At 58.2% G+C, this 20,340-nt stretch overlaps 1 protein-coding gene across 1 annotated transcript in view; it reads right to left on the minus strand.

Annotated features, from left to right (window-relative positions):
- Positions 1-1,701: 1,701 nt before the first annotated feature.
- The window catches only part of TMEM132E (transmembrane protein 132E), a 53,280-nt gene continuing 34,641 nt past the window's right edge, over positions 1,702-20,340 (minus strand). The window contains exons 2-9 of the mRNA XM_059149120.1: positions 13,337-14,267; positions 11,749-11,895; positions 11,284-11,476; positions 10,247-10,390; positions 7,865-8,070; positions 5,830-6,118; positions 4,739-4,930; positions 1,702-3,804 (exon numbers count right to left, since the gene is read on the minus strand). Coding sequence (XP_059005103.1) covers positions 2,752-3,804; positions 4,739-4,930; positions 5,830-6,118; positions 7,865-8,070; positions 10,247-10,390; positions 11,284-11,476; positions 11,749-11,895; positions 13,337-14,267 — 3,155 coding nt within the window. The 3' untranslated portion in view covers positions 1,702-2,751. The remainder of the gene's footprint in view (positions 3,805-4,738; positions 4,931-5,829; positions 6,119-7,864; positions 8,071-10,246; positions 10,391-11,283; positions 11,477-11,748; positions 11,896-13,336; positions 14,268-20,340) is intronic.

Below are 20,340 nucleotides of genomic sequence, written 5' to 3' on the forward strand. Positions count from 1 at the left end.
GTTCATTTGGGCAGGAGGTCTCAGTGTTGAGCAGCGGCTCGTGTCCCCTCCCCCTCATCCCCACGCGGGACCAAGGAGTTGGCAATTCCACATCCAAATGCCACGGGGTCCACCCAGCTCTGTTCCTGCTGCCTTGGTTCTTGTCCCTTCTGCGGCAGCATCCTCTGAACTGGTTCTCCTGCCCCCCCTGCCCCCGAATTTTCCTCCGGTCACCGGGTCAGAGGGAAATAGCCTAAACCTCAAGTCTGAGCCTGACACCCCCACCCCTGCCCTGTCCACGCTGAACTCAGCACACTGCCTCTGGCTTCTGCAACTCTGCATGTGTATTTCGTGCTTCTTTTACCACTGGTGACTCCTATTCCAGAAATATATGCATAAAAAAATAAAGGAAACATGTGCAGAGATATGGGAAAAAAAAAAAAGAAAAAAAAGAAAAAAAAAGCACGGGGCATGGGGTGTGCGGCCTTCGGGCCTTTATGCCCACCGGCTTCGCCTCCCAAAATGCCTTTGGCTCCATCCTTAGCAAACTCAGTTTGAGAACGTCCCCTCCCACCTCCTTTGTGTCCCACCAACCAAGGTTAAAACATCACACATGGCATCAATCATTCCAGATAACCGTGGGCAGCTGACTCGTCCATCTTTCCAGCAGGGCTGGGGCTCCTAGGGGGACAGGCTCCTGGTTTTGCCTCCATGCTCCCCAATAGGGCCTGGTGCACAGTAGGAGCCTAATGTGTTGAATAGACCAATAGATCTTGAACATGAAGGCCTGAGAAACTCCATTTGCTGAGAACCTCTAGGAGCAGGGTCTGTGCTGGGAGCTTCAGTCCGGTCAGCAACCTGAGGGCTGCCATGATCCGTTGGGCAGATGACTGTGGAAGACAGGCTTCCTTCCATGCTGGGCGGCAGCAATGTTGGGGCAGGTACCAGTGCAGCCCTAGTCCTGTCCCTGGTACCTCAAGGCACAGATTTCGGTGGCTGTAGCCCCCTGGCTGGGCCTCTGGAGGCTGGCCTGGCATCCTGTCGGGCTCTTGCCTCTGGCCAGGCCTCCTGTCTCCACCCCCATCTCCACCCACCCCAAGGCTGCTGCCTGTTCTGGGGAGTGGCAACCCAGGGCTGTGGAGGCCCTGTGCAAACACACAGACCAGATGTGCCCAGGGACTGTGCACTAGCCCTTGCTAGTCCTCCTGAGAGGGAGAGGCCCACCCAGCCGCGTTTGCTCTCTCCTGCCTGGCTCTCTGCCATAGAGACCCCCTCCCCCCACGGGCTTTCCTCCATGGAGAAGGGAAGCCTCCCTGAGTGTGACAGTGACAGGCAGGGACCTGCTGGGGGTGGGGGGACTGAAGGGGGAAAGGAATCCAGATACCAATCTTTTTTCAACTCCCCACCCCACCCCAGCCTTTTCTCTGGAAGCCCTGAGGCTTGCCCCACCTTCCCGAATCAATGAGGGCAACTCCTAGAGGAGGTACCTCTTTGTAGGGGAACTTTCTGGGTCAGCACGTCCTCAGCCCCAGGGTCCGAAGGGATGTGAATGTCGGAGCAGCAGCAGGCCTGTGGCCCGGCTCAGCCGTGTTTTGATCTCAGGCCATTTAGTGTGTCCACAGTGTGCGTGTGCATGTGCGTGTGCACGCATGCACCAGGGCAAGACACAGAGCCAGGCACTATGCACTTTTCTCTTCTCCAGGAGCTGCTGCTCCGATCCAGTCTGGTCACCCCCATTTATTTAAGAAAATCAGACACAGTGGTGGGTAGAACCCAAGAGAGAAGCGGCTGTGGGCTGGGAGGGGTGGGGAGACGCTTGGCTCCCTGCTGCCTTGGCCTGTCCCAAGGTCCTTCACAGCATGTCCCCTGGTACCCTCTCCCCCTCCCACCAGATTCTGCTTCCTGGGGGTAGGGTGGCTGGCTGCCCCTGCGGAGAGGAAGGCATGGTCAGCAGAGCAGGAGGGGTGGGGCTAAGGCGCAGTGTTGACCTCGCTGTGGGCTCAGCAGGGGGACCCGGCGTCCCTGGGCTGCCCAGACCACAGTGCTGGGGTATGGTTTGCAAGGGGCAGACCCAGGGCTCCTCCCCACTGAGGCCCCTGCCCACAGCCAGTTTAGACAGAGGAAGGAGTCCTGAGATCTCAGGAAGGTGCCTGGCTTGGCCCAAGACCCCTCTGTAGGGTCAGCTCCCGGGTCCTGGGAAGGGACCAGGGGCACCCAGAAGCCAGCAGATGCTACCAGTGTCCACCCCCCGCCACCACCGATAGTTTGTCCACAGCAAGATCCTTGGCAGGGCAGGCCGCCGCCGCCTCCCCACCCTGCAGGACAGAAATCCCTGAATAGTGGTTTGAGAAAAGTCTTTGTGCAGCTTGTGACACAAGACCCCCCAAAGTCCCCCCCCAACACAGGGGGAAGACAGGGGACACGGGGGGCAGGGGCACAGTGTGGCCCACCTCACCCCAAGCTTGGCCTCCATACCTCACTTTTGGGGCAGGGGGTTGTCTACGACAGGAGGAGGTCTGCAAAGAGTGGAACATGGCCTGGGATTGCTTTCCTCCTCGAAGCTCCTGAGGAGGGAGCCCTCCACCTTGAGTGGCAGAATTGGGTACGGGGTGAGGTGGCCGGACGGACCCCGTAGGGTAGGCGGCCACCCAGCACGGAGCAAAGCTGCAGGGGCAGGGAGTACAAAATCCACGTCGGCCGGCCTGCGTCAGTGTGAGCGGGGGTCCCAGCCACGTTCCCCACAGAGCCCCCCCACCCCGGGGGACGGCGCCTCTACGCGATCTCTTTGATTCTGCGCATGTAGTTGTGCAGGTCTGGGGGTGCCGTGGGCCGCGTGGTGCCCGCCACATCCGGGCAGCCCCAACCCAGGTCCTCTTCGTCCTCCTCGTCCTCCTCGCCGGCGGGCACCGAGTCATAGGCCAGCTCCTCTGTGGGCAGCGTGGTGAAGGTGGTAAACTTGACCCGCTTGCGCTTGGAGGTGGGCGAGCTGGCAGGGTCCTCGGCCTGGTCGCGGGCCGAGCCGCCCGAGGAGCCGTCGCCCCGCCCGTGCACCTGGCTCTGCACGCTGGTCTGCGAGCTGCCACTGCTGTGGTGGTCGCCGTGGCAGCAGGCAGGCACGGTCTCCAGCGGGTTGCCCGCGGGCGGAGATAGCTCCCCCTGCACCCGCAGGGGCTGCCCGTTGCCCAGGAACACCCAGTGGTGAGAGTGGTCCATGCTGGTCTGGCCCTCGGGCGGGATGCGCTTGTGTCGGTAGCGCAGCACAAAGACGATGCAGTTGATGAGGAAGACGAGGATGGCGAGGCAGAAGACGCCCAGCAGTGCGTACATGCCGATCTCCAGGTCCGTCAGCCCGCGCGGCATCTGCAGGAAGCCGGTGGGCAGCGGCAAGAAGTCTTCCGTGGGCGGCACAGCGCTGGCAGTGCCTGGGCCTGGGGCCTCCGCTGCTGGTATCGCTGTGCCCGGGGGGCCGGCTCCCCGGGCCTCGTCCTCGCCCCCACCGGGGCCTGGCTGGCTGGGGCCCGGGTAGTCGTAAGTGGGGTCCTCCTCGTCCCGCCCAAAGTGCACCCGCAGACCCACGGGGGTCGTGGCCAGCACACTCTTGCGTTTGGTTTTCTGGCAGCTCTCGGCAATGGTGAGCTCTGCGCGCAGCAGATCCCCGGCGCCCTCGGCCTCCGCCACCACCAGCGGGAAGGCCCGGTCCTGGGTCACCGTAGCCACCCGCTCGTCCAGGCTGCTCACCAGCAGCCCGTAGTCCCGGGGGCTGTAGAGGGAGAGGGGGGCGGTGGTGCCATCACTGTAGGAAAGCCACAGGCTTAGAAGGGCTTCCTGGAGGAGAAAGAAGGGAACGGGAGTCAGAGAGCTAGTCCTGGCTGGCTTCCCTGCTAGGTGCTGGGCAGATGCTGAGCTCTCTGAGGACAGGGACTGTGGTACTGTGGGTCCCAGCTGTATTCCCAGCCCTGGAACTGCTCCTGGCAGGTGGCAGGGCTTAGGAAGAACTGTGGGAGCAAGAAGTCCTCCTCTGGAGGTTGTGGGCAGGTAAGGGGCATGCTACTGCTCTAAGCATTTCCTTGTCCAGTTGTCCTTCTCCCCTTGATAACCTGAATGTATGTTCTGCCTTGGGTCGACCTTGAGCCCCCTTTGTTGCAGGAGTAACCCCATATCTCCATGCCATGCCTGACTTTGGGATCATTCCCATTAGACGTGTGGAGACCTTCTCCTCTTCTCCTCCCAACCTTCTCCTCTGTTAAAACATTCTGAGAATTGCCTTCCCTATGGATGAGGAAGCAAGGCCCTGAGAGAAGGGATTGGCCTGGGGTCACGGAGCAAGTTAGGGGCAGGGGGACTCCTGGCTCAGTGCTCGACACCTGCCTTCTTGCTCCCTGTGCTCCTGCCTGTCACCTTTCTGCCTCTGTCCTGCGCCCCGGTGCATCTGTTGGGGGGCTGCAGCTGGGGCTCCAGAGATGGGTGAGGGTAATTCCTAGGGGTGGAGGCAGAGGTGATGGGCTGTGTGAGAATCCGGGAGGGGGAGCCCTCAGTGGGAACATCTCGGGGTGGCAGGTGCCAGAAGCGAGATCTTGGCTGGACTCCCTGTGCAGATGGGCAGGAGAATGGGGTGGGCCAGGTGTGCTGGGCATCAATAGTGGACAGATCTTCCATTAAAGCCTGAATTTGGGGGACTCATGGCACAAGGACAAACTAGAATTGCCTTCATCCTTTCACACTGCAAGCCCCCTGGCCAGCAGGCTGGGCACCCGGTTACCTGCTTGAGGAAGCTGAGGGTCTGCTGGGCAGCCGTGGTGGCCAGGATGGTGTGACTGCTCCCTGGGCTGGGCCGCAGGGAGAGGGCGAGGCTGGCTACCACCTGGGCCTGCAGCTGTGTGATGCTGACCTTCTCCTCCGTCACTGTTAGCAGCGTCTCCCCAAGCACAGACTCCGTCAGTGGGGACACCACCTGAGACAGAGTGGAACAGGGGTGGGCCAAGGCCAGGAAAGCAGCATCCCCAAGATTCCCAGCCACAGGAATCCCAGTGTTGCTAGAAGAGAGGGCCAGAGCGTGGGGTGGGGGTGGGAGGGCAGGCTGGGAGGCTGGACTCTTGGGCCCTGCTTTAGGGCTACAGCTGGGAACCAGGGTCCAGAGGCCAAGTGAGGTTCAGGGGCTTGCAGGAGCCAGGCAGGAACACAGATGAAAGGTGGGCAGATTCTAGGGCAAAAAATAGCCCCTCACACTGATAAATAGCGATTGATCTTGGGGAGACAAAAGGGAGTGGTGGGGACTGTGGCAAACAGAACTTGTGCTCATGCAGTATTGACTCCATCCAGTTAGTGCCAGGTAGGAATGCAGGCCCAGGGTTGCCAGATTCATTGTCTGTAAAACCAGAAGTCTAGATCTTCGAAAACAAGAGAGCTCCCAATGTTTCATTGATGAATCAGCCGCTTTACAGATAAATGCATATGGAGGCGGCTTGTAGCCGGTGGGTCACACTATTCACCATATTTTAGAGGGTAGATTTCTACCCAGGCACCCAGCTATAGAGGAGGAGGGTCAGACTTGAGTTCCTACGTCCCCAAATTCCCTTTCCTGAGCCCCCTCTCCTCACCCAAACCTGCTCTCAAGGACCACACCGAGCCATACGGGGTTGGTAAAGGTCGCCGGGTCTTGCAGGGAGATTGTCCTCCAAGGAGAAGTGAGAGGATCTTAACCTCTGACAGTGGGGTTTCAGGAGGTGGGGGGAGCACGGCGCGGGGCAGCGAGTGTGTTTTGGGTGCCTGCCGGGGTTGATCCCAGGGACAGAATCCCTGTCCCTCCTGGGACGTCTGTGTTCTCTGCCCGCACGGTGCCCCTGTGCCTACCTTGAAGGGGGTGGTGCCCGGCTCCAGGCCCGCCAGCGTGCTGCTGTCCACCATGCGTGCCACTCGGGGGTCCCCCACCCGCATGAAGTCGCTGACCAGGTCAGTGACCTCTACCAGCCAGTCTGGGCCCAGCATGGGGACCACCTGGTCGGCGCCCTCGGACGATGTTGTGTGGAACTGCGTGAAGACCTGCAGAGTCGCATGTTGATACTGCAAGGTGCAGCCGCGGCTAGCGCTCGGCCGCCGCTCCTCCTCCTCCTCCTCCTCGTCCTCACTCTCCCGGGCCGACCTGGAGTGGGGAGGCCGGGGGTCAGGGCTCTTCATCGGCCTCCGACCTGAACAAGTCACTCCCTCACCCTTGCGGGCTGCGGGCTCCGCCCCACTCCTTCTGTCTCTGACCAGCTGGGAGCCAGGTGTCCCCAGCCTTTTCTCTCCCAGAAAGGCAACTTCCTGCCCCTCCCTTGGCACCCTTGGCCTCTGCGGGTCTTCACCCAAGCCTGGAAATCAGCGGCGTCGAACCCTGACAAGCGCGGTCTCTTTCTCAGCACTGAGCACACGCCTGGCCCTGTTCTCCGCTCTCAACTGGGGCGAAGGCACTCCTCGCTCAGAGTGCCAGACTGCTCGGCCGGGGGTGCCCTTACAGCTGGGTGCGAACAGAACTTGGAAGGGATGAACTTGGAGATTTGGCTGAGATTTCCAAGCAGCGTGTGGAATGTGTGGCCTGGTTCCTCCTGCTGCTTATAGGAAAACCCAAGAGGAGAGAGGTAAACTGAGCCAAGCACCAGTAAGCAAAAGGGAGGCAGGACTGGATGAATCGGGACATTCAGCCTATCCAGGTTGCCGAAGATACGAAAACCAGGAGATTCGTGGTCCAGAGAGCAGGCTCTGGAGAGAGCGAGCCAAGGACATGGTTAGCGTTTTGCTACTGCTGTGGAAAAGAAGCCAGAATATCCATCCACAGAGGGCTCTCTCACCTGGCCTGACCCATCCTCACCACCATGCTGAGGTACATGCTAACGTGTCCATTTTGCAGACGAAGAAATGGGGCGCACAGAGAGGATGTGTTAAGTAGTCCAAGGTTGCCCAGCTAGGAAACGGCAACCAGGATTTAAACCCAGCCTATCTCACTTCACAGTGCACTACACCCTCGTGAACTCAAAGCTGGCCCGGGAGCTGGTCCCAGGGCAGAATCACAGACCCCCTCCCAAACCCACTGGGTCAGAATCGGCACTTTAACTGGCTCCTTGGGCTACCACGTGCACGTTCAAGTGTGAGAGGCTCTGATCCACATGGCCTGGCTCTTCCTTGATCTCTGTGTAATTGAACTGAGCCCAGCTCTTCCTTGACCACCACTTCTCCCCCAGCCCAGCCCCTCCCCACTTCGCTGCCCACCCCTCTTCCTCCCTCTGCCCTGCTGGCTCTTCCCTCCAGCAGCAGTGAGGAGTGAATGGAGTACATGCCCCTGAGATGCACACTCAGGTGCATGAGGTGCCCCCCAGCGAGGGATCCTGGTGTGAGTCACTGCATGGCTGGGTTGGTACACACGAGGGTGCCCTTGGCGTTCACAGGCTGAGGCACCCACATACAGGTTTTGTCTTTGGCCTGGCTGCTCTCTCACCCTGTCTTTCCAGCCAACTCCTTTCCACTCATTCTTTAAAACTTAGCCAAGAGTCACCTCTTCCAGGAAGCCTGCCTTGACTTATCCTAGAGGAAGAGGTAGTTCTCTCCTCTGTGCCCCTTGATTCCCCACACAGAGGGCTTCCTGGGTCCACCATGTCCTGTGGCATGTACAGGACAGCCTCCCTGCTGGACCCAGACCATGGCTGGGTCAGGCACTGGTCACACTCACCCCATGTCTCAAGCATCCATCAGTGGCAGGCACACAGTAGCTGCTCAGTAAATGTTTGTTGACTGCCCAACCGACCAGCAGCCTGTGTACACCCGGGGCCTTATACACATACATGGACCAGACCCCATACCACGGACGTGTCCATCTGTGAGTATCCCGAGCATCCAGTGTGTGGAAGGGCTGTACCTCCGGTCGGGGAGAATAGGCACCCTCCAGCCCTTCACTTGGCTGAGGCGTGCATCCGAGAGCTCGATGTGCAGGGGCAGCTTGGGGACCCAGACGGTCATTTCCAGAGGGGCATTGAGGATGTCATAGCGGAAGGTGACCCTGGCGTTCATGGACCCGCGCGACTCCTTTCCACTCACAAACACATAGTCGCAGCTGCTGGATACCTGGCGAGGGGGAAAGAGGGAGGTGTTAGCTTTGAGGGTCCCTGTTCCCATTATTTCTTCACAGATCATCATCTCTCAGTGGCTACTATGGGACGTTTTTGCTCCCTGGCAAGGGGTGACCGTGCACCTGCCTTTATAGGAGGCTGCTTCTGAAGGCGCAGACCACACCTCAGAGGAGCCTTAAGGCTGAGGGCCCCCCAAGCTGGCTCCCCTTCCCAACATGACTTCTTGTGCCCTGGCATGGGTGTCTTTTGGTGGCGTACTCCACGGTAGAGAGGGATGTGTCCTGAACTCATGATTCCCCCCGCCCCCCCTGGCCCTGCGACCACCGGAAAATAAGCAGCTGGTTAATTTCTGAGGCAGGGACTGTTCTAGCCAGGGGTGGAGGTAGGGGATGGAGAGAGGAAAAAATCAGGACAGACAGGTGGCTGGCTGCCACCAGTGGCTGCAGCTTGTACGAATGCATGCCTACCAAGACCCCAGCTTGCATTCCTAGAGGTTCCTTGGGTGGGCACGTGCCTGCCAAATACATCTCAGGGGACACCGGTGCCAGTCTGCAGGACAGATCCGGGTGGGTGTATACGTCAAGTGTGCCCAGTAGGTACCTGGCACACTCTGGAGTAAATCTCATGTGCAATGCGTTGAGGTGTTCCTGCTGGTACACACCCATGGGTGCACATCCTCGCATTTGGGGAGGATCTGATCATGCAGCTGGTGGGCTCGTGACATTCTGAAGACTCTGCTGGGGGCCAGGGAGGGTGCCAGGACTCTGGCTCATCTCTCATGAGCCCCTGGCTGTTCACAAACTCCTGCTAGCTCCCATAATCATCTCAGGTGGGGGTGGTAGGGCGTGGGACAGCAGCCCCGCCAGAAATGCTCATTTCCCACTTCAGGAGGCAGCGAACTCCCTCTGAAGGTTGGCAAATTTCACTCTGAGTGCTGGCAAACTTCATACAGAACCCGAGTGCATTCCATCGAGAGTGGAAACAAATTCCATTTCGAGTCTTTGTGAATTCCCTTTGGTATCTAAGCAGTCAAGACTTTGTTCTCGTCCACTCTGCAGCCAGGGTGGCGGAGCCTGGGGGGCAGAGGCAGGATGAGGGCCTTTGCAAGCAGGTCCGTTTTTCTCCTGTCCCAGCCTGCCAGCCCTGGAAAGTTCCACGGGCCTGGGCAAGCCCAGGCACCAAGCCATCTGCTCCTGCTCATTCGGGGTGAGGGGTCATTCTTCCTGGATGCGGGAGGGATGAGGTGAGGCTCTAGCTCCCCAGACCTGGGGGGATCTGGGGAAGAGTGTGGAGAGACAGAGCATACACATTCCCACCCCAGTTAGCCAGAGGGAGAAGGACACCCACGGCCCACTCCTCCTGCTCTCCTTCAGCCTGAGCTATTTACAGGCTCAGGGAACAGATTCCCTTTCCTGATCATCTGATTTGGGCACCTGCTGGAGGCTGGCCCGATGAACAGCTCACCCACCACACCGGCACCAGGACTGCCACTCTCCTGTGTCATTGCCTGTCCCACTGCCTGTGACTGCTGTCGAAAGGGGTAAATCTGGAGGCCCTCCTGGGGAGGTGGCAAACTAGGTGGGTCCCTTGAGTCAGATGGCTGTCCTGTTTGTTGGGCTGTGAGGACCTGGGGCCCAGAGTGGGTCTCTGGGGAGAGAGCTGTGGGAGGGGCCTGTAGGAGTTGGAGGATTTGGGGGTGTGTGTGCCCTGAGCAGGTCCTTCCTTACATAACCTTAACTCACATGCTTCTGGGGCTTCATCTCTGAGCTGAATCTCCTCCATTCGGGCACCAGCACCGGGTTCAGGGCGCGTCCTCGAGAGGCCCCCTTCCCACCCTTGTTGCTTTGCCCAGTGTCTGTCCGGGCAGGGGTTCAGTCATCACTTGATGTGTTAGATTGGGCTCAGGCTGTCTGCCTGCTCCCCTCTGCCTGCCAGATTTCATATTCCTGCAGGAAGCCCACCAGGACCAGCAGTACCCGGGGCTTTTCTTCACCCCACTAGCCACGGATGCCTGAAGCCATTCCTGCCATCCCCCCACCCCCCAGTTTCTCCTCCTCTTGCCTGCCACGGGGAGCTGTTTGGGATGTGAATTCCCCTCTGGCTTGGGTTTCTGCTTCCCATGAAGGTCTGAGGCCCTTTTCCCAGTGGGCCCCCATCTCCAGGAAACCCACCTTGATGATGTCCTCATTGTCAGATTCACATTCCACTAGGGCAGAGACATCTAGGACGAGACCAGTCACCTCGATGGCGATGACCTTGACCGGGATGGCCACTGTCCTGCCCGTCAGGATAGCCGTGTTGATGATTTCGGTGTCCTGCAGGGAGGGTGGGGCCCTGCTGAGCGAGGGGCGCTTGTGTTCCTCCACTCTCCCAGGACACACCAGCCAAGCCCAGGCTCCTGACTACCCTACCCCTTGGTTGCACAGCCTTTCCCTGGGGACACCTGCACACATATGCACAGAGGTACAGCTGTCCAGTCTCACTCATCTTCTCAGATGCTCTGCTCGCTTGGTCTCCTGCTGTAGCCTTCTGGTCTACCTCCCTCCGCTGCCATGAAATAGCCCTTCCCCAGTGCCCCAACCACCTTCTCTTTGAAAACTTATATGCCTCTCAGAGTCACATTCAACACATCTGCCTGGCCATTCCAGGTGCCCCTGGGCTGGCCCAGTGTCCCTCTGGCCATTGCAGGTGCCCTGGGCTGTTTGGAGACAATCACTCCAGCCTCACCACCTCATGGCACCCTTCCCACATGCACTGTATATTAGGACAGACTACTCCCATTCCCATCCCCACACCTTTGCCCACGGGATCCCTGCCTACAGCACCCTCCTCACCATCTCTGATTGTATGAGCCCTTCCTTCCACCTGTCCTTCAAGGCTCAACTGCACGACCCCCTCCTCCAGGAAGCCTCTCCTGAGTGGCCTCTCTATGGGTGACTTTTCCCACCTCTGGCTCCCTGCGTATCTGCAGTCCTACTCCAGTACCAGGCACAGAGTGCCACCTGCTTCCAGTGAGTGTGCATGCACACGCACACACCCCTCCACTCACAGGCACGCCTGGGTGCAGGAGATAGTCACACACTTGGGCTCAGGCCCCCGCGTACACAAGCACTGATCCATATGCATGCTCAGCCGGGCACATGTTGGTCACGCACAGGCACCCATGACAGACACATGTGCCCATGGACCCGGCCGCCGCCCTGCTCACCATGGCCAGGGGCAGGATGGCCTGCACATCCCGCTGGATGACTGTCAGCTCGGTGACTGCCCGCTCCAGGTCAGGCAGGGCGCTGTGGCCACGGTAGTCGACGTGCCACATGATTCTCCTCTTGACCGACTGGCTGGTGAAGTTCTCCATCTCAAAGTCCAGCTGCAGGATCTCCAGCGGCCCCTGGCCTTCCCTGCAGGGTCAGGGCGGGAAGTAGAGCCCGGGAGGAAGGGCTGCGAACAGCCCGGAAGCTCTGAAATCCCTTGTGGGCCCCCCAGCCCTCCTTGGCAGCCTGCTTGCTGGGGCCTTCAAGCCTTCTCCGGCCACCCCAGGTGCCCCAGCCTGGATCTAAAGTACCCAGCACCAGAGCACCGGCCCTCCTGCCAGCCTGGCTTCCTCCATCATGGGTCCCCCCCCCACCCCTTCTCAGTGCCGTCCGGCAAGGAGGTGGGCAAGGGTGCTTACCAGGGGGGAAGCGGCGTGCCCTGGGCCCAGGCCACATCCACAGTGGCTGTTGAGTGCTTTGCTCCAGTCAGCAGCTCCGAGGTCACGTGCCACTGGCCGCTCCGTGACTTGGTGCCCAGAAGGGTCACACCCTTCTTGGCCTTCACCCTGGGGCAATGTGGAAAAAAGAGAGGGAGACAGTCAGCCTAGGGCCCAGTGACTGCCTGTCTGGCCAATCCTGCCCCCCAACCTCAGGATGGGGCTAGGAGTAGGGGCAGCAGGTGAGTAATTCTCCCCAGTAAATTATCCTGGACTCAATGCTGGAGATGAACCTGGGGAATCTGGTATCATATAGCTGAAACCTCCAACCCTCCGTGGAGGCTTCAATCGCTTCTACCATATCTCTCTGCCAAGCTTTTATCAAACCTCTACTTGCATACCTCAGTGATAGGAGACTCACTATTGCACACATCCCATTCCATTCTTAGAAAGCCCCTAAAAACTAGAAACCCCTTTCCCACATTTAGCTGAAGTATAACAGTCATGGGTTCTGCCCAGGCAAGAGAGAACAACTCTCCTTCATTTCAATTGTAACAGTTCTTCAGACAGTGGGAGCGGGGCAGGTGTTCCCTGAGTCTTCTTTGTTGCTTTTTGCCATAGTTTCAAGTTAACCCTTGCAGTTAGGGTTCAGCCCTTGCAACTAGGTCTAGTCACCCTCCTCTGGACACTAAACACATGGGCATTGTGGCCCATACGGAATACAACACTTCAGCTGTGCTCTGATTAACACTGACTAAAGAAGAACAGTGACCACCTCCTGAATTCTACATGTTCTACTCCTGTTAATGCAGCCCAAGATCTGTGGTGACTGATTTAAATAATATTCACATTCAGGTATCAATAAATCAGGTCTATCCCTCCCAGGAATATCTGAACTATAAAGTGGCACCCTCAGGAGAGAGGGCAAAATTTAACTCAAAGAAGTTGGAGGTCAATGGCAATGTTTTGGGTCCTATGCATAATACCTGGAGCAGGGGAGATATTTTGCCCTTGATACGACCTACTTAAAGTATCTCTGAGTTTGTGAACTGTATCCTGTTCAGGGTGTAGAAAAGGCTGGGACTCCTGGAAATTTTTTTCTCCCAACTCCAGGATGGGGCAAATGTCCTGATACATGGACAGACTACTGCTCATCTTTTGGCTCCCAGCCAACGGGCTGCTCTCTGATCTCCATTTCTTCTCTTTGGCCTTGGTCTCCTCATCTGTAAAATGAGAGAGGTGCACCAGCTAACATCTATGGGCCCTTCCAACCCCATTCTCTCATTTTTCATACCTACGCTTGTGAAAACTGACATTTCTCCTTGACTGTTTCCCTGACCCACAGAGGTCAGAGGTCGGGCAGAAATTTTTGCTGTCATTAAGCCGGTGAAAACACAAGACTCAAGTAAATAAGGTGTCTTCCTGAAGTTACTCAAGCGATAAACGGAAGAGGTGGGCTTAGGATGCTGGCCAGGCAGGCAGGGAGGGGCTCGCCCCTACAAGGCAGCGAGCTATGCACTTGACCTCTGAAGGGAAGGCAGACCCTACCCCCAATCCACCAGCCCCCTACCTGAGTGTGAAATGCTCCACGCTGGGGCTGGAGGGAGAGGAGGAGTTGGGGGCCAGGTAGAGGAGAATGCTGAGCACCTCCCCAGGCTTGAGGGGCCGGTCCGGCAGGCGGATCATCAGGTTGCTGTCCAGCCGGTGCTCCTGCAGGGCCCTTCTAGGGGGCGGGCGGAACAGGCTGATGCTCCCGATGCGCAGCAGTGGGTGCTGGGTGGGGCTTTCCGCGCGGGCGCTGGTCCCCGGCCCGGCTCCCCGACGTGCGCCCCCGCAGCCGCCCGACGCGTCGGGGGCATGGAGGGTGTAGTAGAGTTCGGCCTGCTGACTCTCCCCCGTGGCCTCGGGGTCTAGCCCGTCCGGAGACTTGCGGCGGGTGGTGGGCGGCGCGGCGGGGGCGGGGGGTCCGAACCAGGCCAAGGGCAGCTCGGCGCGCACCAGGCAGGTGGCCAGGCCCCCGCTGAGGCGGCAGGAGCTCTTGACCTCCCGGGCGTCCCGGAAGGCGTGCAGGCGGACACAGGGCAGTCGCTCGGTGACGCCGAAGTCGTCCCAGTCGCGGCCAGCCACATAGAACAGCACCTGGGCCACCGGCTGCGAGGCGGGCACGCGGGCGCGGACAATGAAGGCTCGCACCTTCCAGTTGACGGTCAGGCGCTCAGGGATGTCCAGGGTGCTGGATGGCTGCAGCAGCTCCCGGGCCACCACCTGGCTGGTGCTGAAGGGCCCCAGGGAGACGTTGAGGACAGGTAGCTCCTTGGTCTGGAACACCACGAAGGGCTCCGAGCGCTGCAGGGAGCCGTTGGCGACCGCAGGCGGCGGGGGCCGCGCGTCCCGCAGGAAGAAGGCCAGCCGAGTCCGCGACAGGCGGTAGCTGACCGGCAGCACGGGGCTGGCCTGCGGCCCCGGGGGGCTGGGGCTGGCTGGGTGGGAGCGGCCAGAGGCTGGGGACAGACAGAAGCAAGAGCCCGGAGGGGTCAGCGGAGGCTGGACTGGGACCTCTGGGCACCCCAGCGTCCCACCCCCACGGGGGGCGTCAGCTCCAACCCCCTCTTCGCCCTTCACCACTGCCTCTTTTGCCCCAGCATGGGGGCGGTGGTAGGCCTGATAGCGCAAAGCATGGTGAAGCTTTAGAGGCTTTCTTCCCTGGCATCCTCATCGATAAAATGAGGATAAAATGGGCTTCTGCCTGGAAATGTGGTTGTGAAGATTTACTAGTAGTGTGCACAAAGGGCTGCGAGCGAAGTGTGGCCCTGGGAAGGCGGGGGCTCCGGGGGTTACAAGCTACTCAGCACTCCGCAGGCATTGGCCTGTTTTAATGCTCAGATGGACCCTCCCAGCCAGGTATTCTACCATTTCCTTGGATTTGTTCTGTTTTCTATAAATAATTTCTCTTTTTTGAGAGCCTGTTCTTGTATCTCACCAGTCAAGGTGTGGAATGCTTAAGTAACTTACCCATGTCAACTGAGCGACAGGGCCAGGACTAAGGTTTGAACGCGGGACCACCTGACTCTCAAAGCCAAGGCCGTTCCTGCCCCAACTGCCCAAGAGGGTGCAGGGCCCCCGGAGATCCCTTATTTCCCACCCCCCCCCCCATGCGCTATACACTCCGGGAATTTGATCCCAGTCTCCCAAACACAACGTGGGCCTTAGGTCTGACGTCTCTGGTCCCCACATCCGTGCAGGAACCTGCCAAATTCTAGCAATTCCGCTTGTTGACTCTGGGGTGTGTTCCAAGCTGCCCTCGTCCTCCATCCCTGGAACCCTGCCCCAGTTCTGTCCTGGATGCTGTTGCTAGGACAACGACACATGGCATGACTGGGTCTCCTGTCTCCCCGTAATGCCCTCCCTCCACAGCAGCGGAGTGATGTGCTCGTCCTGGACACAGATGGGAGCTTGTTGGCCCCTCACCGCCGGCCCAACTCCTGCTGGAGACTGTCAAGGAATAGGAAGGACCAACATGTGGGGGTTCGAGGTTTGAGAAGCAGTTCTGGATCTTGCCATGGACCCCTGAGTCACTTTCCTCATATTTAAAATCAGGGTAATGATAACAATGCTGATCTTAAAAAGATGTGGTGCTGTTACTGTTCTGTTTTTGAGAATCAAGTAAGAAAGCACTCTATAAATTATGCAATGTAAATATTAGGAAAGAATCTCTCCCTTTTGCTTACAAAACAAAATCCAAACTCACCTTGAGCTGGACTGTGACGCTCTACAACAGGGTTTCAGGTTCCCCTTTCTCCACTGTTCCCCCCAAGTTCCCACTGCCAACGAGACTGGACACTTTCTGGCTTTAGCACTCGCCAATGCCACCTTATCTCCCTTCCTTGGCTCCTGCCATGCCCTCTAAGTCAAATTCACTCCTTTCCTAACTGTACACATCCAGAATGAAATCTTCCTCCACGGTCCAGTGCCAATGCCACCTCCTCCGTGAAGTCCTCCAAGATATGACCTCAATTCCTGGGGTGTTCCTTCTCTGAGGGAACCTCTCGTCTTGCCTTGTGTGGAAGTTAGTTATCTATGAAGCTGTGCACTGAGCAAGCCTTCCACAAAGTGTGGCTGATTGGTGGGGACCCCCATCGCAAGGAGACTCCCAATCAACGCTATAGTGGTTGCTTGAAGTTTATGCACCTTTGTCACTTTATCACCATCAAAGAAACCTTGACAGTTCTACAAACCTTCCCAGCCAATTCCTCATAAAGGCAATGAACTAAAAATTCCCAGCTCTGGAGACTCTGGTGGCTCTAGTGTTTATGTCCTATTGTTTTTTTTTTTTTTTTTTTTTTTTTTTAAATCTGTGGTTTAATTTCCTCATTCAGAAAAAGAAGCATTTGGCTTGGGGCAAGGTATAGGCCCTTAGAGTCAGGTGCTCTAAGAGGAGTGGCACCTGGTCTCATGCACCTGCTCAGGGCTCTCTCTGAGTGGCCCTTGGGGCCAGCTGGGGAAACTGCCCATGGGGGTGCGGCCCATGCTTTAACCACCAGACTGCTTCTTCCATTCCCAGGAGAACTCTGTTCCTGGGCCACCTTTCCCCCTGGATGCTCTGCACCCTGTGGGGTATGCTGGCTGCCATTGGTGGGCTAGAGGTGGGTAGCTGAGTTCAAGAGGAGGACAGGAAGATGCCTGGAGAGATGGGGGGAGCCTTTCTGGCAGGAATCCCCACCGCACAGTTACTCCAGGAGTCTCTGACCCTCGTCATTGTTGGGAGGCTGGCCCAAGTCACACATTTGGGGTCCAGGAAAACAATCTGAGCCAGGGCACAAGGAGCCAGCCAATTGCTTTGGAAGCAGCGAGAAGCAGGCAAACAAAGATTTCAAGACTCAGGTTCAAGTTTCTCCCTGTGATACTCCCTGGCAAATTACTTCTCATGTTGGGCCTTGGTTCCCACATCTAAAATTGAGATGGTGATATCGACCCCCTTATAGGGATGTTGAGAGTAGATAAGAGGCCAAGGGGGCAGGGGAGGGCAGTGCTCAGGATGGCGGGATTGCCAGGGCTGGGATGGGGAGGAGTGGCCATGCCTGTCCCGCTGGGGTTGTGGAAGGGCAGCTGCCGCAGCTGTAAGTGCTCCCTGTCCAGGCCGGGTGGGGCTGCAGAGATCATAACCACTGTCCCTGCCTTGCTTACCGTCCCTGGGAGATCCCAGACACTGCTAAGTGGCACTTAGTCCCCTCTGACCCTCTCACTGTCCCAAGCTCCCTGTGGGCCATCTGGACCCCTGGGAGGCACGGCACGGGCCACCAGATGGGCAGCAGATGGGGGCATGGAGGAGGGGACTGGAGACCATGTTTGCATGGACCCCTCTGCCCTCAGTGGATTTTTGGTGAATGAATGGAGTTCTTGGAAGGAGCTGCCCACGGACTGGGGTGCCATGCGGGGTAGAAGTGTCTCCTGCAGCATCCGAGGGGAAACTAGGTGGCACTGAGGGAGAGGGGTCCCAATGCTGGGCAGCAGCGGATAAGGAGGCTGAGTTTCTGAAAGGGGGAGAAGTCTGTGTTAAAAAAACAAAACAAACAAACAAAAAACCCCCAAAAAACCCAGCTTGCTTTCAGACAGGGGAACCAGAAAAGACAGTATTAGGGCGCTACAGTGTCTGTATTTATGTCGTCGTGACACATGACAGCCCCTCCAGTCACCACTGTGAGTCATTCTATCTTCCGGGTCCCGGAGCCTCCTCTGTGGGGGCGGTGAGGGCTTCTGAGACTCCAGCACTAACCCCCTGTCTCCTGGGCTCACTGACTCTGCAGCCTGAAGGAAGCTGCTGGATCTCTCTGGGCCTCGGTTTCCCCAGGGCTGTGGGAGAGGCTCTGGAAGTGTTCTGGGGGTGGCGGGGGCAGGAGGGGAGACCTGTGGAGCTGTCGGCAGACAGATCAGGTTTTCAGGGATGCTCTGTGGGAAGGTGTGTGCACGCTTGTGTGTGTGTGTGTGCGCGCGTGTGTGCGTGCGCAAGTGTGCACGCTGGCCTGCATCTCAGCCTGGAGCAGGCCCAGCCTGAGGATGGAAGAGCTGCTGGACAGTTTCCTGAAGGACCGCGGGTGGGAGAGGAGAAGATCTACACAGATCTGAGGTTGGTGGGCTCAGGGGGTGGGGGGCAAGAGGTGCTGTAGGGGTGTGAGTGGTGGACAGCCTGAACCCCCAACAGAGGGGCAGCTGCTCCCATAGGCTGGCGCACACCTGCCCCTAGCTGGTCTTCAGGCTTGGCCCCTCTCCCTGTTCCCCTTGCTCCCCAGATCACTTGCCCTCCAGACCCCTACTTCCTGCTCTCATGTTCTGGACCAGCTCGCCCTGAGGACCAGGCTTGACTCTGTCTTCCTGTCCTGCCTCAGCTCCCCTCGGAGAGGCCTCCCTGCTGGAGTGGAAGCCGGGCTCTTCTCTGTGTACACAGCCTCGGGCCTCCTGAGGCATTTGGGCCTGGCCCCGGGATCCTCTGCTTCTCACAGAAAGGGCTTCTCCATATCCTCTCGGGCACATGAGGGGTGTTATGAGTTAAACTGTGACCCCTCCACCCCAACTCCTTCATGAAAGGCCTGACCCCCCAGGAGCTCAGAAATTGGCTGTGTTTGGAGACATGGCCTGCAAAGAGGTGATAAGAGTAACATGAGGTCATTAGGGTGGGCCCCAATCCAGTACGACTGGTGTCCTTACCAGCAGAGGGGATCAAGACACAGATACCCAGAGGGAAGTCCTCGGGAAGACGCAGGGAGAAGGCGGCCCGCTGCGGGGCAAGGAGGGAGGCCCAGGAGCAGTTCTCCCCACTGACCCTTTGGCCTCGGACTTCCAGCCCCAGCACGAGAAGCAAGAGTCTGTCGTTTTAGCCCCCCAGCCTGTGGTGCTGTGCAAGGGCCGCCCAAGCAGACTCACACAGGGAATTGGCTAAATGTGCCCCTCACAGCCTCAGTCTCCCCAGTAGGGAGTAGAGACACCTTACCAGGGATGAAGATGGGCTGGGAGAGCGCACAGGGATAAGGATGGCGGCCAAGGCACTCCGAGCCCCTTCCTAACGCCACACCTAGCATGTGACCCTTTCCCGCTGAGCTGACCCCGGCAGGTGCACCCAGCTCTTCACAGCGGGGTATCTCAGAGCGGGGTGTCTGTGGGTGCCACAGCCTGTACTCCCATCCCTCCCTGCCCTGCCCCTTGGGGAGCACCAACCCAGGGCTGCTTCTGGGTTATGCTTCCCTGAGAGGCATTGGCCTTCATCGTTCCTTTCTTGTTCCAGAAAGACATGATGGCATGAATAGAGGCTTCACTGGCCCTGTGTCCAAGGGCATTGGACTAGACCCGCCGGCACCCAAGAGAAGAGGGCAGGAGATGAGGTGTGGGGTCCCCTCATCCTTCTGTGCCTGGTCCTGGCACTGCCTCTCACCACGGCCACCTGGATTGTGCTTCCCTACTGCTTGGCTCTGTCCAGCTTAGGCTGTGACCGACCTGGAGCTCGGCCCTGGTATGTGCGACACGCAAATGATCGCCAAACTGTTTCATCTGTCACTCCTGGGAATGCTCCCTGAAGGCAGGCCCATGCACCCTGAAGGCAGGCCCATACGCCCCTCTCAGGCCACACCCAATACCAGGAGGCACCTGCTTAGTTGTGCTTTGGTCTTTCCAGCAGGACTGGGGTATGGGCAGACACTGGGTTAACGAATCTCAATTCTACCATCTTATAAGGCCTGGGGCACCTGTGCAGGGCCAGTGGCTGGACAGAGGCCCTGCCTTCTCATCTCAGCTGGCTGTTGGTGTCTGGGAGAACAGTGGGGGCCTCTGAGCGCCCCCAGGAAACCTTCTCACTTTCTCTCCAGGCGCACAGCCCTGCCCTTTCCCCCCGCAAACAGATTAGAGGCTAGAGCCAGGCAGGACGGAGACGGGGGGTGCCTCTGGCCATCTCCCTGCTTCTACCTAATCAAGATCAGATGCCTCCTGCTTCTACCTCTAATTGTCCCCAAATTAAAACTAATCACTGGCAAATCAGAATTAAAAAAAAAAAAAAAAAGATTGTCATTAGCTTTGGTGAGTTTGAGGCTGAGGGACACAGCAGGGTGTCAGCAGGGCCCGAGGGCACTGGGCTGTGCTCTGAGCAGGCTTGGTTACTCACCTGTGTGTGTGAGCCTGTGTGTGCCCCACCAGAGGTCAGTGTCAGGGGACCCTTCGGCACTTGCTCCTGAACTTGCCTGAACATCAGACTCAGCAGGAGCGAACAAAACAAGCACAAACCGACTCTAGGGCTGGACCCGGGCTTAACACCATCCCCTTCGCCAGGGCAGAGACCCGGCGATCTGTATGTTTAGCAAGCATCCCAGGCCTTGTTATCACAGGGTCTGGAAAACACAGTGCTAGGCTGGAAGGGTTGGGAGATGCTGAAGGCTGTGGCTTGTACGGCGTAATTTGGCACTGCTGACAGCAGATGATGAAGGACCCAGAGTCCTAGCATAGAGCCTGGCACACACAAGCACCAAATCTATGAATGGATGAAGAAATGAACAAGACGCAGCAAGAGACACGGTTGCTGCAGATGACCAGGAT

This window comes from Mustela lutreola, chromosome 15, assembly GCF_030435805.1.
Source record: "Mustela lutreola isolate mMusLut2 chromosome 15, mMusLut2.pri, whole genome shotgun sequence".
NCBI lineage: Eukaryota > Metazoa > Chordata > Mammalia > Carnivora > Mustelidae > Mustela > Mustela lutreola.